The 25,843-nt window shown below is 39.1% G+C and overlaps 1 protein-coding gene across 6 annotated transcripts in view; it reads right to left on the bottom strand.

Moving 5' to 3' along the window:
• Nucleotides 1-25,843, bottom strand: part of TNFAIP8 (TNF alpha induced protein 8) — a 63,840-nt gene that overhangs the window by 3,601 nt on the left and 34,396 nt on the right. Inside the window, exons 1-2 of one of the 6 annotated variants that reach the window (XM_052778410.1) lie at nucleotides 17,394-17,413; nucleotides 13,402-13,473 (exon numbers count right to left, since the gene is read on the bottom strand). The exons of 1 other annotated variant lie outside the window; for it this stretch is intronic. Coding sequence is in view for 2 of the 5 variants with exons in the window: in XM_052778406.1 (XP_052634366.1) it covers nucleotides 17,394-17,424 (31 nt within the window). In the remaining 3 variants the exon portion in view is untranslated. Of the gene's footprint in view, nucleotides 1-878; nucleotides 1,229-5,146; nucleotides 5,256-8,700; nucleotides 9,219-13,401; nucleotides 13,474-17,393; nucleotides 17,670-25,843 lie in introns of those variants that run through there. 4 more of the 6 variants (XM_052778406.1, XM_052778409.1, XM_052778411.1 and 1 more) reach the window with 4 other exon arrangements.

Genomic DNA, 25,843 nt, shown 5'->3' with positions numbered 1-25,843 from the left:
TTCCCTCCAAAACAACAATATTGATTGTTCTTTCATAACTTTTATTTTTTAAAGCCTTCCAATTTAGTAATTGCTCATGATGTCTTCTTTCTGACACTCCACAAAGATATACAGATGTTCGTACTAAAAATTAGCTGTTTCAAAGTTTCTTCCATAAATTTGCAGAGAAAAACCCCCACAATACAATATATATTTTAAAATGTTCTTTCCCTGGGTGCTGTAGGTAGTCTTATAAAATGCTATCTATATCACACAGAATGCTCCACGGTAATTGAACAGAAATCCCTACAATCTGCCTCCAGCGAGCCGCACAAACAGACAGGTATGGTTCTAAGAATTTACCTGCAAAGCATCAATTTCAAGAAACTGAAAACATGGCAGTTTTCAAAAAAATTTACAGTTTTTCAACGAAAACCCCATTACCTTACGTAATTTAACATTTGACAAAGTGGAGCTCGACGTGTAATTACCATTGCTAAGCAAAACAGGAATTGCCCACATACATGAGGTGTTAAACTCTTTATGGCATTTCTCTAAAAACTGTCCAAGTTTTGGGACCACCCAGCACGACCTATTTTCCATCTACTTTGCAATACACCAGAAGTCAGCTTCATTTTCCCTGTGGTATTACATGGGTTCTAATTTAATTGCTAAATACAAAACTTCAGACTTCAGTATTTCATTTCAGTCAATCCAAAAAGGAACTTGCAAACTGTATTTTACAATCAGAATTTTTCCTCATTACCAATGGCAGAAAGACCTAAAATGTATTTCACAGTCAATTGCTTAAATAAAACTGAGTTTAAGCAGTAAGATTACAGAGCTCCTTCAGACTGAACATACATACTTCCTTAAAAAACAGTAAAATTATTACTTACTTGTTCATCAAATGGAAGTGCAATTGTTAATGCTGACAGCAGAAAAAGAGGCAAAATATCGGAGGTGAAGACTGGCCTGGGGCTTATTTATGCTAAATCCAGCACACACTTTATCATGCGCTTTGAAATGCTGTCAGAAGCTATCACAGAGCGAACATGGCTTTTTCCCCCTCACCATACCGGCAGCTCTTCTCAGCTACCTTTCTCTCCTGCCCATGGTGCTTCATTTTGCTTTGGCACCTCAGCATGCAAAAATACATCGTGGTGGTTTCACTTCCTTGAAAAGAGAGCTGAAAGGAAATTGCACTGCTGAGCAAGCAGTGCAACACCAATAGCCGTTATTACTAACTGACAACTGGTACACTTAGCAGAAAGGGAGGGAGAAGAAAGGTCCTGTGACTCGAAAGGGCAGGGGACGTGTCAAAAAGAGGTTAAAACATTAACCTGGTATCTGCAAATGCAGATACTCACGTGTATGGCAGATGCCCGATTCATGGGTCACAGGGTGCTGGTGAGGGGCGGCCACCGGCTGCACACATCAGCAGCGCCCCATTCCCAAAGTGAGGACAGCTGAGCATCCCCTTTCAAACCTCTGACTACAGATTTCAGATGCGAGTACCTAAAAATAAGCCTGTAAATCCACATTTAGACAACTACTTAAAGCAGCCTCATTTTCTCAGGGCTGATTGTATGCAGTCACATTTTAAGAGTGATCACAGTAGCGGGCCAGGATATATAAATACCTGACCACACCTATTGTATTGACAGGTCCCATCCTTGCACTTTAAACTGAAATAGTGCCATTTCTCTGGTGGCCTGCAGCACACCCAGAATTTGGGCATGTAATCCCACTAATTTTAAGCATCTCACAGTTTTTCCTCATGACTGCTCTTTATAGCTCCTATTTCTTTCCTGTGCAGTTTTACACATCACTTTTGAAAAGCGTATCCTCAAAAAATACCCCTGTGAAATCAGTGGAATGTCATTTTCTGTACAATCTATACAAATAAACATGATTATGTTCAGTAGAGCCATGCCTCCATAGGTGAGAGCAGTCCAAAGGGAAAGGCTCTCAGAGGAAATCCTGCCTCCTTTGCTTTGAAATTCAGAGGATCTTAGGGATTAATGGGGACATCTGCAAAGTCTTCTTATTTACGATTTAGAGGAGCAAACACGTTGCTAGAGACTGCCTCCTGTGAAAGCTGGGAGCTTATTAATTATGAAACTTCTTAATTTTTGCAACCAACAGTATGTGTGTTTAACATTAGTATTTTATGTGTTAAAGTCAATAAATATTGGACATGTAGCATTCTGGATGTATTTTCCCCAAAATATTTTACCTTACACATGTTTTCCTTAAAACTGCGGTGGAATTATAAACTTTCAGTGAAAATTTAGAATTGTGGGTTAATAAGGTCTCAGGAGACTGGTATAAAAGTACAAGCAAGCTACTACTTATGGCTGCGATGCTGACTTTTCCCTGACGTGGAAGCTAGTACACCTCCCTCTGTACTGTGGCAAATGCCTATTACCAAATACCCTATTTCTCAACTGTATTTAAACTAAATAAAAAACCAAAAAAAGACCAAAAACCAAAACCAAAAACCCCAACGTAGTATTTTGGAAAAAAAAGTTGAATCAGACGATTTCACTGCCTTAAATCAAGGCAGAATGTTTTTTCCACAAGATAAGTGACATTGAACATACCATTGAATGTTGAGTTGAGTGTATTCAATCTCATGTACATTGACAATGAATACTTGAGTCACTGAGTATTTTTAAGCTTGTTGTAATAAAGAAGGACCATAAAAAAAGCATCCAGTAAAAACTTCCAGTGAACCATGTTAAATTCCATGAGCAAGTCAAGAGTTGACCGTGCTGACATGAGTTGCATTTCTAGTGTATGTACTCAGTATGTTGATACAACAGTCCCAGCAGAAGAGAAAATGTGACTGTGAAGCCATTAATAACAACACTGCTGCATGAGACCCAGTTCCCATTTTAGTGATTGGCATAACATGTACTGCGCTAGTACCTGGTGAGCGCAAGGTCCAAAAATAACAGGGGGTTTGGGGCAAGGCACGAAGAACACTTACACAGGATTAAGAGGCAAGAGACAGCATGGACTGAGTGCTTCAGGCAGCATTTCAAAGACTGTATCACATAGCTTTGAGAAATGTGGCAACCGATTTCCTGCCAGGCATCCTGTGTGGACGAGTGTGTTTGCCTCTCTACAGACTGTGGGTGAGAGCTACAGCTAAAAGCCTGCGCATGCCATATGAATTACATGTTCAGTCAGACTCCCAGAGTGAAAGAGCATCATTTCCCTGGAGGGAGGCAAAATGAAATCAAGCAGGATTGACAGCACTACACTCTCCGAGTGTATGTGACCATGAGTCATGCACCTCCAAAATCATGAGATTGCCTAGATATCAAGGGATAAAAAAATTACTGAATTTTTACTTTTTCTTGTGCCTTCTGCTTTCTGGGTCTTTACAGGGCTACCCTTGTTTTCAGGAATTATACAGGCCAGAAACATTGCAAAAAAATAAATACACTGAGGCATATAAACATATGATTCATGTATAAACACATGACTTCAGTAAGGTAAAGCTCCAACGGTGATAAACTGCAAGAGCTAGCATCAGTGAATGAACAAGTCCTGAAGTACAGAACAGCCAGAAATAGAGTCATAAACCTGTTACCAGGGCTGTAACAATTTTCACAATGTACTTATTACGTGACGATAAGATTAAAAAATGAGTGGTAGGACACAGACTATGAATTCTTCAGATATGAATAAGGTAAGCTGATCTTTCTAGCAGCCACCATGATTTATAGCTTCTTAATAACCATCAGAGCGAGTGAGTCACGGTTTCAAAGAACATTTTTTGGTGGTGTGATTTTTTTTTTTCTTTTTTTAAAAACAGAAGCGTCAGTATTTTGATTCTTATCTAAGTGCTTCAAAGTTTCCTGGGTGAAAGGTGTGTAACAGACTTTTTAAAAACACTGATAAAGTCCTTGCAATGTACAAATCCTTCCAAAAACGCAGCGGTCCCCAGATGGTCACTTCAGCATATTGGCCGGTCTCTGTGTTTGCAAGTGTTTGTTCACTTGTTGGCTTTTTAAAAGCTGATGAAAACTGAAGCTTGTACCAGACATGCAAGACCAGCATGCTTGTACCAGACAGTGCTCTGACAGCTTTCACTCTTCAACCTCAGACACTGGGACTGCAACTTCTAAGCTGGCTGATGGCAGAGGTGAGAAGACGCCAGGGCAGCCACAGAGTTTATGAGAAAAGGACTGCAACAGGGCAGATAGCTTGGGCAATCACCATCAGGCAGTGGAAAACCCAGAGGGCAAACAGCTAAGTGCAGAAGGAGAAAAAAAAACCCAAACAAAACAAGGGCCCTATACAGTTCTTATTTCTTCCATATACATCTCTACTTTTTTGATTCAGGTACACAAGGTCCTTATTTGAAAAGCAAATATTTTATTTGGCACCTTGTTTTTAAAAAGGGAGATTTATATATGAATAGCAATTTTAACTAGAAAACAGTTTAAATTAAAATTTTCAATGCATACAAAGCATTCGTTCATAAAGGTAAGTAACCTTTGCCTACAGTTCTCTTAATAGGTACTGTAAATTGTACTAAATTCTCACTCACCATAACTTTTATCAACTGAGCATACTATGAGAATGTTAGTTAGTCAAGCAATGTGTACTAATTTTAACATTCACACTGGAAGACGCTTAAAAGAAAAAATACCCCATCTGAAGCCAAGCCTAATGCATGGCAAACACTGCATGAGCTGGCTTACTGGATTTGGAAGTCAGCTCTGCAGCTGCAAGTCACTCTGAAGCAAGAGTTAATCAAGCAATTTTGAAAAAAAATCTGGCTAAGGAAGAGTTTTTTGAAATACACAGTATGTCTAATCTGCATACTCATGCTGAAAGTAAGCATATATTCAGCAGCAGCAACACAGGAAAGAGAAAAGCTAGAAAAACACCATTGAGAACACCTTTTTTACTCAATAAAGTGCCAAAGAAGTCATTGTCAATAGGTTTGCAGAACGCATACAATATTGTTATATGCTTCCTGATTTTTCTATTTAATTCTAGCCTTAGTATATTAATATGTCCAAAATTTGACCAACAGCAAAAGATGACCCACATTCTAGCTGCAAACCCAAAAACAAACCATGAAAAAACAGAAAACAAAATACTTTTTTGATCAAGAGGTGAGAAGAATTGCCAAAAAAAGTACCCGGAAGTTAAGGCTGGGTAGCGTGGCAAGGAAAGATGCTATTTCCAACAAGAATGTATGTGCAGAGTTTTGCAGTCCCACGAGAGCAGTCTGTGCCAACAAGTTATTCTGGTTTTACATGCCTGTGCTTCCCACAGCCACCCTGTGCATCACATGATACGTATACTGTAGCTGATTTAGAAGTTTAAAAAGCCTTTTTAAAAGCCCTTTTTCCTAGAGCCTCTCTGTGTATTTTAATTAACAGTGCAGCTCTACTAAGGAAAAAAAAATTCAGATTAACTTCTGATGACTGCTCTTAGAGAAGCATATTTTAAAATAAGTTGGATATTAAACAGAGAAAATGACAGTTGCACAGAGTAGGGTCATGAACTTAATCTGGTATTTCACTCCTTTGCCACCATTTGTTTTCCTTGCTGGAATGTAACAACAGGTGTGGTATTAAATATGCAGCCTGTATATTTCAGCTGTTGGCCATTTCAGGGCTACATCTAGTTCCTCTCTTTCTACCAGGTGTCCATGCACACTCAACAGTAATACTGCACAAATCGTTTCATAGGAAATAAAGTGTATCTTAGGTCACTCCCTTTGATCAAGCAAATGCCATGCAGGTACTGTATTTTTTTGTCCAGCCTTAGAAACATGTACCAAACTGCAGCAAGGCAAAGTGCCAAGCTCCCTAACCCAAGTGGCACTTCCAGTAAAATAATCTAGCTGTTACAATTGAATGTTTTACCAAAAGCTAAAGTTTAAAAAGAGGTATCTAATTGGTCTTACAACCATCCGGGCAAAAGGAGTGTCACAAGAAAACGTTAGCTGTAGGCACAGGACCTAGAGTATAACAGAAGAGCTTCTGGCTTGAATGCAGAAGGAAAAACACTGAGACCAGTATCCCTGGGGAACTCTGAATCCATTGGAGAGACTTAAATTTGACTCGGGCCAGGGTGTGTGGGGGGAGTTAAGAAGAAGTTTAAGATACATATGGCAAAAATACAATGAACTGGAAGGTCAAGACAAGATGGCAACCTGGCACAAGAGGCAGGGAACTCAACTATAAGGACAAAGTAGCAACCTGGCTGTCAAAATGCAAGGGGCACATATTTTGAATGGCATGTAAAGAAAGCCACAGCAGATGCTTCAGAGAGTTCAAATGACAGAAAGGTTTGTGAGTGATCTTACAATGGCTTTGAAAGTAGCTAATAATGTCTTTCCTGTATTTCCAGTTCTGGTTCTCTGTTCTTCTCAATGTTGATCTGTACACCACACTGTCTGTTCTTTGCAGACAGAACAGGAATCCTTCGGTATCTCTCTTTCACTGTAATGTTGAAAGAAGGCCAGATTGCTAGCTTGCACTTTGTTTATATATATTACCCCCATATTTTCCACTGGTTGCCCTGAGAAACTAAATGACACCTGCCCTCCACTCACATAATTTGATTGCTGTTTTCTCCCTTCCAAAGAAACTTCTGAAGCCCTGAAGATTGCCACAGCTACAGGCCAGACACAGAAAAAAACAGTAGTGATTCCCAGGGCACTCAATTCTCAGGCATCTGGTTAGTATATTCTTTTTTCAATATCAACATTGAAATGCAGATTATAAAACACAGGAATATATGCTATCTAAAAATTTTACTTATCAGATCCTGGCTGTTCATTAGGCCTGGGACACTAGTGACACACTTCATCTCTTTTGCAGTTTTTAATTTTTCACTACCTGTTTTCCTGTTTTATAGCATAAAGGATAAGTTTTCTGGCATTAAATGAAAGGCTGTACATAGAATATATGCTTTGTCTACTCTTCCACACAAATCATTCATGGTACCTGCGATTAACGGAGTACTACACTTGGTGGCCGTAGTGGTCTTTTTCCACTGCTCCTGCTAACATGCATTTCCCTTACTTTCCTTTTCCACAAGAAGCAAATAAACCAACACCTCAGTTTTAATTTTTTCTCCCAATATTTAGTAGCCACGGCCTGTTCCCTCTGTATCCAGACTGCAACTACCAGGACTTTTATCTAAACTTCCAGCTATGAAACCAATGGTTGAGAGTATTTTCTCTCCTTCATTCCCTTACTCCCTCGCTGTCAGTTCAGAACAGGCTCCCCAAGACACAAACGCACCATCTATCTTTTGGAGGTTTTGCTTTGACTTCTGTTTCCATTTGGATTGCTTTATTCCTGGCATCTCCAATTCAAAACCAATGCTCAAAACAGCTGAAAAAGTATGCAAAGTATTTCTATACATAAACACTTACTGGGGAAAAAAAAAAGCAAAACACACCTTTAAAATCTTTGACTTAACAACACTTAAACTCTCAAGCTTAAATTGTGACTGTCAAAACACAGGTCCACCTCCCCACATATCTTAAGAGTTTGGTTTTGCTTTCATTAATGTCGTTAAATCCTAGTAGAATATAAAGCATAAGAGAAAAATTGGGTCTTTAATACTGTTAGCAACTTGTTCTTCTGTAAAATTAAATCTTCTGGTTAAACATCATGTGTGTGACAGTGTAATTTTCTTTTATGTCAGGAAGAAGTATTATTCAGATACAGAACTTTGATATCTAGTAAAGCACCAGCAATCCTATTTATTTTTAAATGTTGCAAATATATTTACTGACTAAAACTAGACAGTCTCCAGAGGTCCCTTTCAGCCTCAACTGTTCTGTGATTCTGTAAAACCTGCATCTGTTTTGTATTTCACTCCTCGGAGCAAGGTGTAGGGGATAGAGTGCACTGTTTTTTACAGCTGTTAACTACTGTAGAATTTAAGTGTCCAGCTTCTTTACTTTGCACTGCCATCAAACGGTATTTTTAAGTAGGCGACAAACAGCAATGATCAGCTATGAAGGGATATCCACCACCACAAAAGGTTGTTGTAGCTTGAGATTTTCAGGATTATTACCCAAAAAGTAAGAAGGAAGGAATGCAAATTTCAACCTGGAGAAGGAAAGGCCTGAAGTGGCCAGAATAAACACCATCAATCTAAAGGTTAGATATTAGGAAAAAGTTTTTTACTGAGAGGGTTGTCAAACATTGGAATGGGCTGCCCAGGGAAGTGGTTGAGTCACCATCCCTGGAGATATTCAAAAAGCGAGTGGACAGGGTGCTCCAGGGCATGGTTTAGGGGGCATGGTTAATGGTTGGACTCGATGATCTCGAAGGTCTTTTCCAACCGAAATGATTCTATGATTCTATGATTCTATAAATTTCAAATTAGTTAGATTACATTTTTGCACTGAAATAAAAACATCAACAGTTTCTCTTCACCTCACTGTGATACGCTATCCTCAACTCCCATACGGCATGGTATTACGTAACTAGCCACAACAAACTGATCAACATCTAAATCCACCATAATTTACATCTCTTTCAATTGATTAGAATACCAACTGCTTGTTGCAAAGAAAGGTTAGTTTAAACACACATCCAGGACAGTGATGTCTTGCATCACAGACTTCTAAATCTCTAATCTCCAGCATTGAGGACAAGGCTGTGAGCTTGGTGAAGACATTTTATCACAGATGTAGACACCAGAGCTGAACTTTATTCTTACCTCTTCCTGAAGTATCCACTATTTCTGTTCACAGCTGCTCAAATTCACGATTCATTGTTTCAAGTTCTTTGTTAGTTTCTGAAGTGAAGTCCAAATCACTATTTCTCAGTGAATATTTTTAACATAAATGTTTTTAAGTGAACAGAAACATTAATTCATTTTCTCTTTTGCAAGTAGGAAAAAATAGCCCTTGGAATCAGTAGCTGAAATATTCACCAGTATCATTTACTTGCTTTTGTTAATATTAAACCAAAACTTTCTTCCTCCTGTAAAAAAAACTATCTTTGTAGAACAGTTTGGTGAAGCGGACATAGTAAAAGCAAAAACAAATCTTATGAATGCTTTTAAGTTTTGAAACAATGGAATTTCTGCATTTTTCAAAGTCAAAGTTTCCTACACACCTTGATGAAGTTAATTAAGTGCAAGCTTGTCTGTGCATGCACTGATTCAGTGCTTTATTAATTCCTGTATGAAATGAAATGTAAACATTTTGGGATCACAACTTGAGGGTATCACATTCTTAGAGGTCCACTGAAATCACAGGTCAGCTACCAACACCTTAGAGAAACCTGCAAGCACTGACCTTCATAGATACGTAAAACACATCTCAGAGTATGTCCCTGGATTTCAAATTACAAACCTTTCACGGATAAACACTCTGAAATAAATTAAATGCTAACTCCCACTTTACTGCAATTTATTCTCATTACTGTAAACTGCCAGCAGGAACAGGACTCTCTGCAGACACCCCAACATTTGTATATTGTAAGTCAAACTGAAATGTAGGTTTCCCCTATTACTATGCAAAACAGACTCTCTGACCTTTCATTGCTAATCTGTATAGTTATAAATATCGATACTGAATTCAGCAAAAGGTAGGGAAAAATAAATTAGTTTATACAGTGTGTATTCAGTCCTCTACATTGCTTCTACTGAAACAGATCTGTGGTGAAGATTTTGGATCCCAGGTTCCCCAGACCGAATCTACCATGCCATGCAGAGGCACAGGCTCTCCATTTCTCATTGCTAGCCAGTCAAGCACTATAAATCAACCACAAAACAGATTGTGACAGGGAATCAACTAATGAAACTGAAAGCCACACCCCAACCCAGGCAGGGAATCTTATGAAGAAAAACGAAATGTATCAAAAAACATCCCAAAAGGATGAATACAGAATGAAACTCTCAAAGGTCAGGTTTCCCAGTTTCTCTCCTCCTTGCTCAAAACAAGACTCTACCCAACTGACAGCAGATTTAAGGCTTGTGCTTTTGGTGACATTATGGTTAAAAGAACCAAGCTGCTGGCAGTCACTAATCCCACAGTATCCTGTTCAGTAGTCATGATGGAGGTGCATACACAAAAGAAAAAGTGTACACCTACCATTAAAAAACACAAGTAACAACAAATCTACTGATTCAGACAGAGAAAACATGAAAATCTGTGACTTCCAGATTTCCCACAGTACAAAAAAAAAGTTAATGTCAATACGTATAAGACTAACATTCAGATTGGTGCTATTGATTAATGCAGAAACAGTCAGTTTAGGCACTCAAATTTCTACAAAGTCACGTACAGCAACTGTTACTAACAGTACTACTACTATGGGATACTATTGGATCTATAAGTTATCTACCCAATAAGCAAACATGAAAAATTAATCCTTAAACATGAAAAAAAAGACATTTTAGCTTTAAAGACATTATGAAATAGATGAAATTATTTTTAGCCCACTACTTCTTCTATTGAGTGTGATGTACGGAAAAAGAAAAACAGAAGTTGTTTCATAAAGTAGCATAAAAATCAGTAGCTCTTTCACACTTTTTTATGAAATGCTCTCCTCTTATCAAATTTTGTAATTTAATTGTAACAAAAAAATCAGTCCAGAAGGTTGAAATAAACACCTGCAAAATAAAGCAAATTAAAACTATATATTACCCAAATGTGTTTATAGAGACTCTACATGCCTGAGGAGAGAGGGGGAAGGGGAAGCAATTTGTTTCTCAAAAAGCAGTATTTAAGAACCTTTATAAAACTGTCACATTTAACAGAAGATTTGACCAAATGATAAATCATTACTGATGACAGGGATGACCGAATAAAAATTACAAATTACAATTAGTATTTGATTGTTACATTTTCCTTATGTTATCCCTGGCACATGTATTACAATATACTCATTATTCTCAGAGGCCATTCATTTAGCCTGTTGCTATACTTGGAAATAATACTAATACGGGACACAGCCTTCTCAAATGTAAGTGCAAGGCCCTTCCCTTACGCAGATACTTCTTTTGATTCTCCAGAGATTCACTGACCTTTGCTCCCTGATCTCTAACCTCTGTCTCATTTATGACAGTGCATAGTTTACAAATTCCCAAAGAAAATAACCTGATGGTCTAAGTACTATAACTTAGCAAATGGAGTCAACAACAGGTAAATGGAAGGAAGACAGGGAAACTAAGTCTCCAGTACAACATCAATTCTGTAGAATGGAAAAGACTGGTAGAATTTGAAAACAAAGTACTATCTTCCCGTATGTGGAGTAATGTGTCCAGGTTTGGGCTCCCAGTATGTCTCCAAAACAGGAGCTGACAAACTGAAGCAAGTCCAGCAGACAGCCACCAAGATGGTTAGGGAGCTGGAGCATGATACAGAGGACAGGCTGAGAGCACTAGGTTTGCTCAACCTGGAGACTACTAGAGGACCTAACTGATACAGCTAACTTGTTACTGAATAGTTACAGAGAAGATAGAGCCACACTCCCTTTGAGGATACACAGGAAAAGAACAAGGGGCAACCAACACAAGCAGCAGCAAGGGGAATTCTCATTAGGAATGACCACTTTAATAGTAAGGGCAGTAAAATATTGGAATATGTTGCTAGAGATGTTGTGGGAAAACCACTCTTGAAGACATTACAACTTGAGTGGAAAAAGCCTAAGTAACCTCATCCAACTTTGAATCTGGATCCAACTTTAAAGCTGGCTCTGCCTCAAGTGGAAGATTGTGCCTGATGACCTCCCTACAGCCTCAGCTAATCTATGATTCTCTCCATCAACCAGATAGCTCGAGGGACTGTATCTTATTTGAAATTGAACACGTGAGTCTTGCAGTTTGCTATGGATTAAAAGATTTGATCGCATAAGTATAATTATATTAATGGAATTTTCTCAAAGCAATCTAGCATTCAACCCAACAATTGCAGCTAAATGATTAACCTGTTAAGAGTTTCAGTGATTCTCTTAAGTAACCTAGCAGCTACAGCTAGTGCTTATCCCATGGCCTCTGCTCAAATTACCACCTAGCTTCCTCATCTGTTCCAACTGTACAAGGAAGAGATTGCTAAATACATGGGGTACGAAGTGTTCTGCAGAACACAACTACTCCAGAGGGACTTCCGAACGTGGTATACAACAAAAAACACCAGTTCAACCCATTCAATTCTGAGCCTGTAGCTGAAGCAATGAGAGGGGCCACCTAATTTATTCACAGATTATTGTAAAGGTTACCCTGATTTGGCCAGGAAATTAAAACCAACTATTCTTTTGATTTTTAAGGGGGAGATGCAGAGCTGCTTCCAGAGTCTTACAGTTTAATAGCCTTAAGTCAGTGCTCTTACAGAGAGATTCAAGTGCCCACATCTAGATGGAGCTGCAGCAGCTGTACTACAAACCACAGCAGTTGTATTCCTGTCCTCAAGGCCCTTCATCAGTTTCCTGTATCTTGTTTCATTAAATGCACAATCCTCCAAACTACATTAAAAAAATCTAGCAGTTCTGACTTGCCGGTGTACCGTGGTCTTGTTTCCTCCAAATTTCCCATTGGTCCTTCTTCATTAAGGTGTTAGCATGTTGCTTTTCCTTCCACCCCCACTATGTGCAACTCTTGCAATGCCTTCCCCATGCATATGTGATATAGTATTACAGTGTCCGGTTAGTAATAATTCTTGCTAATTTCTCATAAGCTTACTTCCTTTTTTCCTTCTTTCCTGTACTAAAGTGATATATTTTGCTTTTATTTTCTCCTATTAATCTGGAATTCTAATAATCTATAGAAGGGATTACACGAAATGTCAAACTGTTAAGCATTGCTCTGATTTATAGAGCTGCGTACATGATATGTATGACCTTAGTAATCTTCTAATTCTTTTTATCAGCAGTAGGCAAGTTATCTGTGGAATAAAAAAAATCCTCAAATTGACTAATCTAGATCTCTGACACATCCATTGGGGCCAGATTCTTCCTGCTCCTGAACTGAACTTTTCAGACTATTCTCAACAAAAGGCCCCTGTTTCACTGGCCTTAATGTTTTATGGAGATTGTTGTTTTGACAAGGGAGGGTAGGCAAAGAGCAGGTGAAACAAAGGAAGCCCACATTTTTTAGTCTTCAGTGTGAGAGCAGAAGGTAGGTCTAATAAGTGGAGGTGAGTGCTGATTGTCTGGATAACGCTCTACTTGCAGTTTGGATCTCCTCATTCACTGTTATAAAAGCATAAAAGGTTCTAAAAAATGCTAGTTTTGGAGACAGTGGGATGGAGAATCTTACATTACAGACTCCCATTGATGTTTTGGAAGGAATAAGTGGCCTGTAGGAGCACAGGAGCAACTTTTTGTTATCTAAATGAACACAGTTCTACCCTGCAAAACTTTCACACAATGAAAGGTGACTGCAAAACGTCAAAACAAATCCATGACTACTTACAGGAGGGAGTACTGACTCTCAAAACAGTGAGCGCTCTGTGATTTTATAACCCATGTGCCTCTGTTCTGAGCTCTAGAAGGAACAAAACAGGTGAGCTCATTTCTCAGTAATCTCATTTAGATTAAAAAATGCTAATTGTATCTAAAAAAGCTCTGAGCACTTGTAGGAATGCAGAGATCTCTCTCTCCCATGAAATGTGGTACTTCAAGTATGATAAAGGGGCAACGCAGGCTCTCATTACTTCCAAGTTTGTAAACCAATATCCACTGTTTCATAGGCTATGTACTACATTCACTCTGTTACGTTATTTTACTTTTCCTTTGAGACATTAGATTTATCTCCTGTTGTTTTCTAAATATACAACATAAAACCTGTAGAATGAAGCTGAAGTTTTCTGAAGCTTTAAATAAATTACTATTTCCTTCTACTGAAGAAATACTATGTAAGGAATCCATTAACACCACAATAATTTTAACCAGTATTGGCATGTATTTGAAAAGGTATGTTCATGATACATATTTTTAATATGACAGCATTAAGAACATTCCTTCAGATCTCAGAAAGGAATTAAGTCAAATAACAGCCTGAAACCACTTGGTACCTTCCTTGGTACATGACATGCCACCATGCAACACCAGATTGAAACTATGCCATGGAGTTAAATGCTATAGTCATCTTCTTGACTTTACCATGCTCTTTGTTTCATCCAGGGCAAAAGTAACTACAAGAAAATGTGCCAGGGTTATTTATATCATGACAGTTGTTGGAATCTGTAAATGCAATACACATTGATGCCATACATACACAAACACACACACAAACACATATTTATCACAGCACTGTGGTATACAGATGAATACAAAGATTGTTCTAATGTTACTAAGCAGCATGATGGGAGAAAAGAAAACTGTTTCATGTTACCATTCTAATATGGACCATGCAGAGATCAAAGGCAGAGGCTGAAAAGCCTAGATACACTGCTGCATACCCCATATCCAGCAATTAGTACAAAATACAGTGAAGAAATGATTGTCTTCTAGGAATGCCTTTTTACTCCCAGTTCCTGCTAAAAAAATTAAGATTTGACTTGAGGTCAAAGACTCTACCTTTATTCTATTAATTATAAAAAAGAAAATCTTCAGGAGTTCGCCATTCAAAATTGACCTTGATAGGGTTTCACTGTAACAATGGGTATAGTTCATTTTTACAGTAGTAAAAGCTATGGTCTTTGATCTTGTTATGCAGATTTTAAAAAATAATCCATATTAACCCATTAAATCTACTTTTATAGAAATCCCAGTGTTCTCCAAATACTGCGATTCTGTTGTATAAAGTAGCTGGAAGTGAAGCATTGCTCACTTCATCATCAGATCATTGTCAGAACACACATGATGTTCGATGCTATTACTATGCCCTCAACCCTCCTCTTCATTCAGGCTGATCTTCCAACACACAAGAGTCACACCTGGAAGTTGCATCTGAATTTCAGAGCTCCTTATATATCCCTTCACTAGCTGCAGGCCAGTGATGCTTCCCTGGCTACCTGAGCATCTCTGCCTTAAGAAAAACAGAAAAATTCTGCCTTTGCTTACAAACAACATTAAAACAATATTTTCCTGTAGCTTTCTCCTCCTTTCACTTTTTAGCATGTAGCAGTTCAACCACTATGCTTTCATTGCCAGCTTTGGCCTTGAAATTTACAGAATCTGGTAAAATAACTATTTTATAACTATCCAAGTATACCCTCTATCCCTTCCATAATCAGTCACAGACTTTTACCTACTAATTCTCTGGCTGGACCTCATAATTTTGGGGTAAATCAGAATTTCTCTTTTAGAGTGACATTCAGTCTTGCACCTAAAAGAAAAATCAACCACCCCTACTTTGGTAAATCACTTAAAAGATTATATATGCTCAGTATCAAAAGCCTGAGCCCCAAATTCAGTTTGGATTTGTGAAGCATTGATTTTCTTTATGCAAAAAGCAGTTTCTTGATGAAACAGAGACAGTTAGTTGAAAGACTACCTCTTTTATGCCACACACACAGGACGACTACAAATCCACAGGTATTTGATTGTGGTTTCCAGTATTTTGATTGGTGATCTTTCATGCCATGTTCGATCAGACCAGGCAAAATAGTGTAAAAGCTGCAGTTCCACATATTCACCTGTTAATCCCACGCTTCATTCACATACATACTCATTCCCCTTTTCTCATGCATCTTCTAAATTATTCCTTTACAGATGGGAGTATATTACCATGAATACATTTACAGACTGACTGAAAAATCTCAGTGAAATCTGTACCTCATCTTCCCACAATGGCTACTGGTTTTATTTTCCATTCTAACCTATTAAAATCACCGGCCAGCAAACCCCAAATATTTTCCCAGCTAAAAATAACTAAGCAAAAAGCTATCCTTTCTTTCCTGTCTCAGCCACCTGCTCCAAATGGCTTTTTTCGGCATGAAGATCCTGGCACCTCAAATAGTTTCAAAAGAAATTCACAGAGACGCAAAAATATTTTCAGAGGACTTTAAGAATCTGAGTCATCTAAGAAGGTAAGAGGTTTCTTTAAACAAGTAAATTTACATTTCAACTATGGCCAACTTAGTAAAATCATCTGGAACTTCCTGTATGAAACCAGAGGATCTTTCATGCTATGGCATGCATGCTGATCTCTCCTGCCCTAAAACTGAGGCAGAATGCTTACATTGCCATACTCTTATTCACATAGTATCTTTTTCAAACAGTTTCTATAGAGAAATATTTTTTTTTCAGTTCTGCTTTTCAATAAAACTGTCTTACAGAATCTTCTTGGAAAAAAATAGAAAAGCTGCCTTTTAGGTCATCTGCTCATTCGATGAGAAGAAAAAAATAAAAAGAAAACAACATTGTTGTAATTCTTATCAAAACACAGACTATTGTGCTTCATTACTAACCAGGTTCTATCAGCATTATTAGCATTAAGTTTGATTCAGTCCAAGCTGAGTTTTCTGCAAAACAACAAAATACTCTTCTATGCAAGTAAGCAGATAGAGGTCCCTGGTAATGTTATTCTTCAAGTGGGGGAAGCTGTACAGAGTGTGAGGGGAAAACCATCTGAAATATTCTGAAAATTTCCTGTTTTCACCAAATACAAAATGCTTAGGTTGCCTTACTGCTTGCGTATCTGTTGGGTTTTTTAAATTATTTTTCTGAGCCATACTGGACCTCTGTAAGTCTGAGTCTCCCTATGGACTATTTGGAACCACGAAACATCAATTCTGTTCTAAGAAATCCAGCGTATAACCCCACCACTGCCCTGTTCCTTCTTCTGTATAAATGCGCTTTTGTATATAGGCACTTTCAGGAAATTGCTCTCCTCCTCCCCCGCTTGCTCCCTACTGTCCTACTCTGGCTCACACCCCCTCCCAATCAACACTAGGGAATAACTGTATTTTTGTTGGAGCACTTCCAGCTCCTCCACACGTTCCACTCCAGAAGCAGTAAATGAAACCCTGTAGCTTTGGCACACTCCTCTAAGCTTTAACACACGGACACGCGTGCATCCACCACGCTCATTCGGACAGGGAAGTAAGCGGCATCAAGCTTATTCCCAAAATAACGACCTTTCACTTCTCCCTCATGCAACTTCCTCTTTTGCTGAAAAATGCAGTGCTTCCAAATAAGAAAAAAAAAAAAAAAATCTTCCTCTTTCGATATTCTGCTACCAGTGTTTTGAAACACCCCTTCTTCCACTTATCAGTATTCCACCTGTGAGTAAATTACCATTGCAGAGACAGACAGATATCCCTGGGTGCCAACATTTCGGTCATTTCACATCCAGCGAAATCAGCAGGACTTGGGATGGTTTTGCCAAGGCATTTTCCCCTCCCCTCTGAACACTCGAGAGCCAAAGCGAGCCGAAACTCTTCCCTGCGCTCACAAAACTGGCACTGACAGCAGCAGCCTCTGCCTTCCCTCTCCTGCCAAAAGAATTAAAAACCATACCTTCCTTGGGTTCGTCAGCCTCCGAACTCATGGTGTCAGCTCAAGGCACTGGGGACCAGATTACAGCTGACGTGCACACTGAGAAGCAGGCGCAAGTCAACTTCTCCAAAAAAAAAAAAAAAAAAAAAAAAAGGAAAAAAAGAAGAGAGAGGGTTGGGATTTTAAGGGGAAAAGTCTATGAATTCAGCAAATCACAACTAAGCTACTTGAAAAGGATCCCGCCCCTTTCTCAGCTGCACACCAGCGACTGTCTGGAAAACCAGCACCTTCACAGAAACCCTCATTTTACTCGCCAGCAGTCGCCGTTTAGGCATTTTATTCTCCCCACTTTGTAGGAAGGGTGGAGTTTTCACTTGTTGCAGCTTGCCAACATGGTATGAGAAAGCAAGCACGGGAGACCAAAAAAGCCCTGAGCACGGAGCAGTATCTGATTGTGGTAGCTGACAATCAGATTGGGGCTCTCTTAACTTGCAGGAAAAACTAATTTAAATCAATTACTTTTTAAGCCTAAATTGTACATTTCAACACTGGTTACTATCTGGAATTAGTTCTGTAGTCTCTGTAATTACACTGACTAATACAGGATGACTAAATACATGCTTAAAGGATGAGAAGCAACAGCTTTCTTTCAGGTAGTTTAAACTAAATAATTATTTTTTCTTTCACTCACGCTCAGTGCATGGTGCCATCTACCCTGAAAGGAGTAATTCACCTTTCCTTCTTGGAAAAACTATCTGATTTCTTTGTGCTACAGGCCCTGTTGCATTCTAGAAAACACCATTATTTTTAACTATTACACGACACTGTTGTACAGCACAGCAAGAGAACAGAGGTCTTTTGCAGCCATCCCCCAACTCGCCATGCATCATACACGCCTTTGGAGCAAAATCAGGGGGAATTACTTGGAAGCCTATTTTCCAATTGGCACAGCCTCCAGTAAAATCATTGTCAAAAGGAGCCATCTTTTCCTACTTACACATTTAATATATTTTTAGCACAGCAAACAGGACAAAACCTCAGTGGAAACGTGACTGCTCAGACAAAAGGAGAGGCGTGATCTCTCTGGAGAAGTCCTGATGGGGCTGCCAGCTCTGACATGCAATCGAATTCCCACCTACCTCCCCCTCATAGGGTTAAATGTGTGCACCTGAAGGGTTGTCAGGGTCTTCCTGGAAGTAACACTATTGACAGCTATTAACAGTTAGCAAGCATGTTACTGGAGTCAAGTAGAAATAAGCATTTTTCAAGATGAAGTTAGAAAGAGCCAAAGCTGTCACCCACACAAAATTGGGGCACATAGGAAAAAAAAAAAATTAAGCATTTCAGATTGTAACATTCATCTGTATTCATTAAAGCTTATGGGAAGACTGTAAGTAGGTAGGATGGTCTCATAAGTAAAAGGTACAGAGTCAGGAAGGGTGGTATGAATTCTTCAGCCATGGCAAAGTTACTTTGGGCACTGGGGTAAAGAACACTCAGAATGTGAGCAACTTTTGTCCTATTCTGAGTGATTTTATTCATGATAAGGACTATCCTTTGCCATGTACTTCTCCCATGCCTAAAAGACAGATGTCATTTTAGTTAAAGGCTTTTGGTGACACTGGCAATTTTTCATTTTGCAATACGCCCAACTCCATGGGTCCCTTGACAGGGACATTCCTCAACAAGCTAGATGTCTTCTACAGGCCTCATCGTCTCCTGCGGTGTGGAAAACACAGCAGCTGCATCCTTCAAAGCATAGAGAATGAAAGCAAATATTGCCCTAAGTGGTATCACAGAAAAAAAAGTACTTACAACACTGGACCCGCTAAGGAACCCACATTTTCAAGTTAAAAAAAAAAAAAATTAAAAAGTTTTACAAAATTACTGGTTTGGGGTAATTACTGTTTAGTAGATTGAAACCACTCAGCGCCCCCCTCCCCTCCTCCCCCCTGAACAGAAGAGGAACAGGAAGAAACATAGTGTTAGTCAAGATGGAACTGCAATAGCCTTTGGGGTCCTTTAATCAAAGGGAGTGTTGGTAGATGGGTAAAACAGCCAGAATATAAGTCAGTATCGAGAGCCCTGTGTGAACAGATTTACACAATAGATGGATGCCTTTTGTTATTTTAGATGACAGATGGACACAGAGATAAAGAGCCTTGTGGTTAAATGTCAGCAAGTTCTGCAAATTAAGATTTCTCAAATCTCTCAGAAACATCAGACCTCTCTGGACAGATAACAAAACCCCAATGATTTTGGTTTGTTTCTTCCCTACAGAGTCAAGATTGCATCTCTTCACTCAGCCCTTTTCCTCCTGCATACAGGGTCTCAATTCAGACTCCATAAATGTTTTTTTTATGTTTTGTTTTGGTTGTCGTGCTTCTTAAAAACACATGCACTAGCTGAAAAGACCCCAACCAGACTGAAGAGTGTTTAGGTAGGTAATTTTCTGATCTTAGGTTAAGCAGCAACTTGTAATGGCATTCAATCATGAGGACATTATCACCTTCTTCAGAGTATGCACCCAATGAACTCCAATAATTTTACTTAGAAGGCCAGTAAAAGTAATGGAATAAGGCAGGTAAAAATTAAAGAGAGTTTGTGGAAAACACTGGAACCCAGGTAAGGGATGACACTACCTCACCTGCAGGAAAGAATGACAAAACCTCTAAAAATAGAATCAGTAGATACAGCTAAATTTCATAGGGCAGATTCTCTTAGGGAAAAGAAAAGTAACTTCCTAAAATGAAGGGCTTAAAACCAACCATGCATTTGGAAAGATGCTGTCTTGGAGGGAAGGCCAGAATTCACAGAGGAAAATTAAATCTTTTTTGTGGCACACAAAAAAATGGGTTTACATACTAACTTTCAGTGGCTAAAAGTCTAAAAGCCACAAAGAAGGGTAAGACAAGGGGGTACAGTGAAGTATGGTCCTTTACACCCTTCCTTGCTCAAACAAAAAGCTTCTGGTTTTACTTTACAGAAAACTTAGTTGGTTTTGGTTTGGTTTGGTTTTTAGCTCATCATTTGCAAATTGTCCTCATTTCTGCTAAGACCAAGGCAGGGTTACCACAGAAAGAACAGGCTATAGCCAGGCCTTGGCTTACTGCAGCAATATGCAGGGCATTGTGAAAGGTTGGGTAGCTGTGTCAGCATATCCCCAGCCCAGCTCAAAACCTTGCTCATGTTCTGTGTCTCAATGCACACTGAGACAGCTCTGTTTACAGAAGCATTTTCTTAATAGATACACAGGTGGCAAATCCTATTACATCTTTTATAAATATTTAAAATAAATAATAAAAATCATAGTAGGCCCAAAATGGTGCTAAAATTACTGCCAAGAAGATTCTGAATCTCAATGCTGAAATGTCAAAAAAGACTGTAATGTTTTGGTTCATGAAAAAAAGGAAACAGCACTACTACATGAAAAGTATCAGGAAGAAGCTTTCAAGAGGAGGCAGCTGGCATGGAAGCAAGAATAGAGCTCCTACTGCAAAAAAACACCCAACAAAACCCAACCCTGCACAGCCCTAGAACGGTTCTAGAGAAGGAAGTGGTAATGTAACATTTCAGATATTACATATTCATGGCTTTAAAAAAAAAAAAAAATCCCCATGTTTGGTTAACGTAATTAAAGTTGTCTGGTGATAACTTCTGGTCTTCCAGAAAGTCCCATTCAATGGATTGCAAACCTTTAAACAATAAAAATAAGGTCCATGCCCAACTTCAACTCCTTGCTACAGACAATGGCCACCAATCATTTTATGTTTCTAAGCCAACTGCATGTCTTTTGCTGGTAAGTGTAACTGCACTGAGTTATCTGAAGCCACATGACAGAACTCTGACGACAGCTGAGGAAATCTGGGTTTCCCACCCTACTCCCAACTGTGAGACAAAAGAAAGAGGTGTGCAAGTACCCTGAAAGATCATAATACACATAACTGCAAGTATGGTTTCTTCACGCTACGCCAATAGCCATGCTGTAGAGATTTTCTTTCCCATGAATAGCAAGGCTGCAGAATGTTGTGTGGATCGAGGGAAAGTAAAAGTGTTGCACCACACTGTCCCATGTAAGACTGTATAGTTAAACAAAGTACTGGCTTCCACAGTACTACTACAAACAAAGCTTTTCAACCAGCTGTTTCATGGAGTAAACTCAAAGTTACCATACTTAAATGTAAACCTAGGGATTATGTAAACTTTGCCATTTAGCAATCATGCAGTAATATAAGGAAAGCTTATGCAATCTCTCTTCTGCAAGCCCAACGAGTTGTACCTATTTCTGATACAAGGGGTTTGGGCTGACAAATTTTTTAACTTCTGACATTCTTCAATGGGTGTGCATTACAGGCACATAATAGAAGTTTTCACACAAGACAGGGAGAACATTGGATACTGTCCTGAAGCACTCACATGTATTATTTCTTCATACGTTATCATTTGCAAAATGTAATGAGAAATGATGTGATACACCCATCACCGTAAATGCATTTCAACTATTCTCAAATATTTGAGTTTTTCTCAAACTAATGTTCTGAAAGGGAACAAGATGTAAGATTGTTATATTTCAATCCAAGATCTCCCAAGCAGAAATAAGTGCAGCAGGTCTGGTCTGCACACATTATGGAATCTCCAAACATGTTGCCCTATCAGAAGGGCAACGAGATATTTATACAGTAGAATGACAACAAGATGTTTATACAGTATCTCAGAAAAAAGGTACAAGATAATAGTTCATGGAAAAAAGAGGATGAACTGTTAAATTCAAAAGCCTGGAAGCCACATTGAGATAACATTAGGGAATTAACTGTAGCTACTTCTTCTCCAAGTGGTGCCTTGTTAACTTGCAGGTTTTACCAGAAAGATCTTTTATAGGAGTTACTGATTGAGTAAGCAGTCAAAGACAACATAGACGTGTGCCCTCGACTTGCTGCATTGTCCTTTTCTGCATCTCTTCCAGTACCACTACAACCTTTTTCCAGGCAGGCAGATCATAACTGCACTGAGTTTCAAGATGAACAGGTTTATAAAACAGGTGACATTTTTGTTTTCTAGCCATTCCCTATTAGTTTAGACTAGTGGATGTACTCTTTGGCATACCTACAGAGCACTAAGATCTTGCAGCACAAAGCAAGGAGGTGCTGCCTCCTCCAGCACTGCCCATCTCCTAGGATGCAGAAGTCCACCTGCCAGGCATCCTCCCAAGTGCCAAACAGTGCAGCCCCAACCTGCAGTTTGTGCCTTCTGCTGCCACACACAGACATCACGTGTGTGCGAAGGTGCACACGGACATCACATGTGCATGATGGTGCACAGGGAGGGAAAGGTGTGGAGAGAAGGGTACAGAGCCACAGAAAAAAGTAAAATTTCAGTTTTCTTGCATTGTATCCAAGTTGTTCAGCTTTCAGTTATACACTTAAACAGTTACACACAGACATTCAAATTAGCAAACCAAGAAGCTATTTTTGAAGTTATTTCCTAACCCAGAGGTAGAGCAACACCATCTGTAATTGTTACTTCTATTATTGCAAAAGACAGTGCAATATGCACTGTCTATGTAGCGTGAGTGCAGTAAAAACAAATTCCAACTCTTACGCAATTTTGTTAATTTGGGGTTTAATATTATTTTATAGTAAAAAGAGGACTTTTGATTAGCTGTGTGATTTTTATAGCATGTTTATACATACTAAAAGGATTAGGTACAATAGCGCATCTGTTGTTGCTGTAGCCAGGCTTTTCTCCTGATTTCTATTTGTTTTATTATCTTCTACCATAAACCACAGATGTATCAAGATAATCTAGACAGTGCTTAGCTTTTGATTGATGTCAAAAATACTGTTTTCAACATACAGCATAAAGTGTTTTCATATAACAGCAAAACTCTAATATCTCAGTTATCTATGGTGCAGAATTTTTAAGCAATTTATCTTCATGTGCATAAACCACGTACCAGGTACTGTTTTCATCTTAGGAAAATTCAGTCCACTGAAAGCTAGAGAGACAAAATAAACTAAAACATTGGCAGGTTGGACTGTAGCCAGATCTGAAAAATATGGGTACTCCTGGTTTTGGCCTGATCATCGCTGCTTGCTATTCCTTATTTTTAACTTGTTTCTTCCCCTTCACACAACAGACTTCAGACCAATTCAGATGGTAATGCTTGTGGCACTTGCTGAAGTCCTCACAATACTTCCACCTATTGGGCAGACCCACGAATGATACTCTGGTGTATGTTTCTACCATGTGGTTAATGAATTATAAAAAGTCCAGCCCCAAGGGATCAGGCGATCCCCTCAACAGCTTCTGCACTGTGCTTGGCATCCAGAGCTTCATCCTATTACTCCCCTTCTCCCCTGTGCTGTCCTTCTTGCCTATTTCTATACCCTCCTGTTCAGCATCCATTCTCCATCCTGCTAGTGGTTTACTGAGGCCTGTCCATTCTTTCATTTCCAAATGGCAAGAGCAATATATAGCAAATCTAGTGTGGTACGAACCCACACCATGCTACTGGTGTGGCCTTTGGTGAAAGTAAGCAAAACCTAGGGCTTCACCATAGAGTAGGCTGTACAAAAGTATGTCTAAAGACCTTTCTGATAACAAACTGGCAGAATAAGCAGCAGTACAAGGTGACAAACGGATTCACAATGAGCCCATCAACGTAGGGATAGGAAGAAGCGGCACATAGGGGACAGATCCTGGTTTCCATATGGATGCAGTAAAACTTGCCTTACAGAGGCTCCTCGCCTCAGCTCTTCTCTCCCAGACAGAAAACAGACAGTGAGAGGGTAGGAAAATATATGCACAACAGGTTTCATAAAGTTGAACCTGCTTAATATTGAACATAACTTTGCTATGAAATTTGAAAGTCCCATTATTCTCATCTCTACCATTTACAATGTCCATCTGCGCAATACCACAATCAAGTCAATGTATTTCCAGTGCTGACAGCCCAAGAAGACAATATAATAGTAACCACCTTGCAAACTATCAAGATTACTGTGCAGTGTGCATCTTCCAAACCCGTGTCCCTGTTACAAATGTGCTGAGGTTGTTGGTTTCCAAATAGCAGCAACAGTTGTTTTTAAGCTGCCATTGCCTCACTCAAAAGCTCTGTGGGTATGAGGTGAGGAAACATCTTCACTTAGCCTCAAAACATGGCTTTCTCGATAAGCTTTATCTGCATCTGCCACTAATTGTCAGACCTTTCAGCCACAGCACAGCCTCAGCACAGGACTGGGATGCTGCCTTAGACTGATACACACCTTTCAGCCTCAGGATGAGCATCATTTGTCACAGAACAGCACACTGCTGTGTACAAACCAGCTCTCCGCTCAGAACGGGTTTCACTGGCTTACCTTTTTTCTTTCAAAACAATTCTGCAAATCCACACACAGAGCAATGCCATGACTTCTGAGGTGTGAACTCTGATGTAATTCTGTTGCCTTGACTATAGGTATCATGTTGTACAAAGCCACTAATAGTAACAATGGTTTATTGTAGCCACGTAGCTACCATGCACTGAGAGGAGCTTATTTATCCAGCAGTTACCAATTAGTGTAGATAAGGTTTCAGTGCAGGAGCAAGTATAGAACAATTTCTCAAGAGCAAACATGCCAAATAACATTCAATGACTTGGTTGCTATCCACAAATAGGTGATAATCAATGACAATTGCTGAACGTTCAGGATTTCATAGAGAACATGATGGAAGTTAAAGGCAGTCAAGGTTAGCTGTCTTTGAGGAGCTTGCACCAAGGACTGCAACAGGTACTGACTGATACAGGCTTAGAGCACTGTTTCTCCAGATACCAAAAGTTTCACTCATTATTTTAATTTTTCCTTTAAAAGGAGCACACACAGATTGATGCTGCCAACACAGCTATGCCAAGCAAAAGGCACCATTGAAGACAATGAGACAGTAATGAAGAGACCTGCGTGAGCAGAGGTAGGAAGGTGCAATCCTCCAGTTTGGTAAAGAATACAGAAGATCTGAGCTAGTTTTGTCACAGAAAAATAAGCTTCCCAGCAGCAGTTTATGATAAAATTCTTACAAAATGGTTGTGTTATTATATGACATTGCAGCCTTTGCATAAATGAAAGAAAGGTCTAATAAGAAATCTGAGGGGCAGAACGTCAAAAACAAACATTAAAAACCCCTGCATCAGAAACAGAAATCACATAAAGCATCACAGATTCCCCAGATGAGTGGGGAGTCAATGTGCTACACAGAGACTGACAGCGTCACCACAGGCCATGAGAAGAGATACTTACACCAGATCTGCTCTCAGCAAGACATAAGAAAAGAGGTATTGCCAGATACTTACGCATCAAAACACAGTGCTGGAACAATTTTAATTGGAAAGGGATATTTTAATTAAAAGCAGAAAATCTAATATCACATAGCCAAAAAGAGCTTGAAAACGAAGTGCATGAACTAGTTTTAAACAGTGTTAGTGGAGTGTATGGCTA

Source organism: Harpia harpyja, chromosome Z (assembly GCF_026419915.1).
Source record: "Harpia harpyja isolate bHarHar1 chromosome Z, bHarHar1 primary haplotype, whole genome shotgun sequence".
Classification (NCBI taxonomy): Eukaryota; Metazoa; Chordata; class Aves; order Accipitriformes; family Accipitridae; genus Harpia; species Harpia harpyja.
The sequence above is the reverse complement of the archived record's forward strand: the minus strand, read 5'-3'. Positions and strand labels throughout refer to the sequence as shown.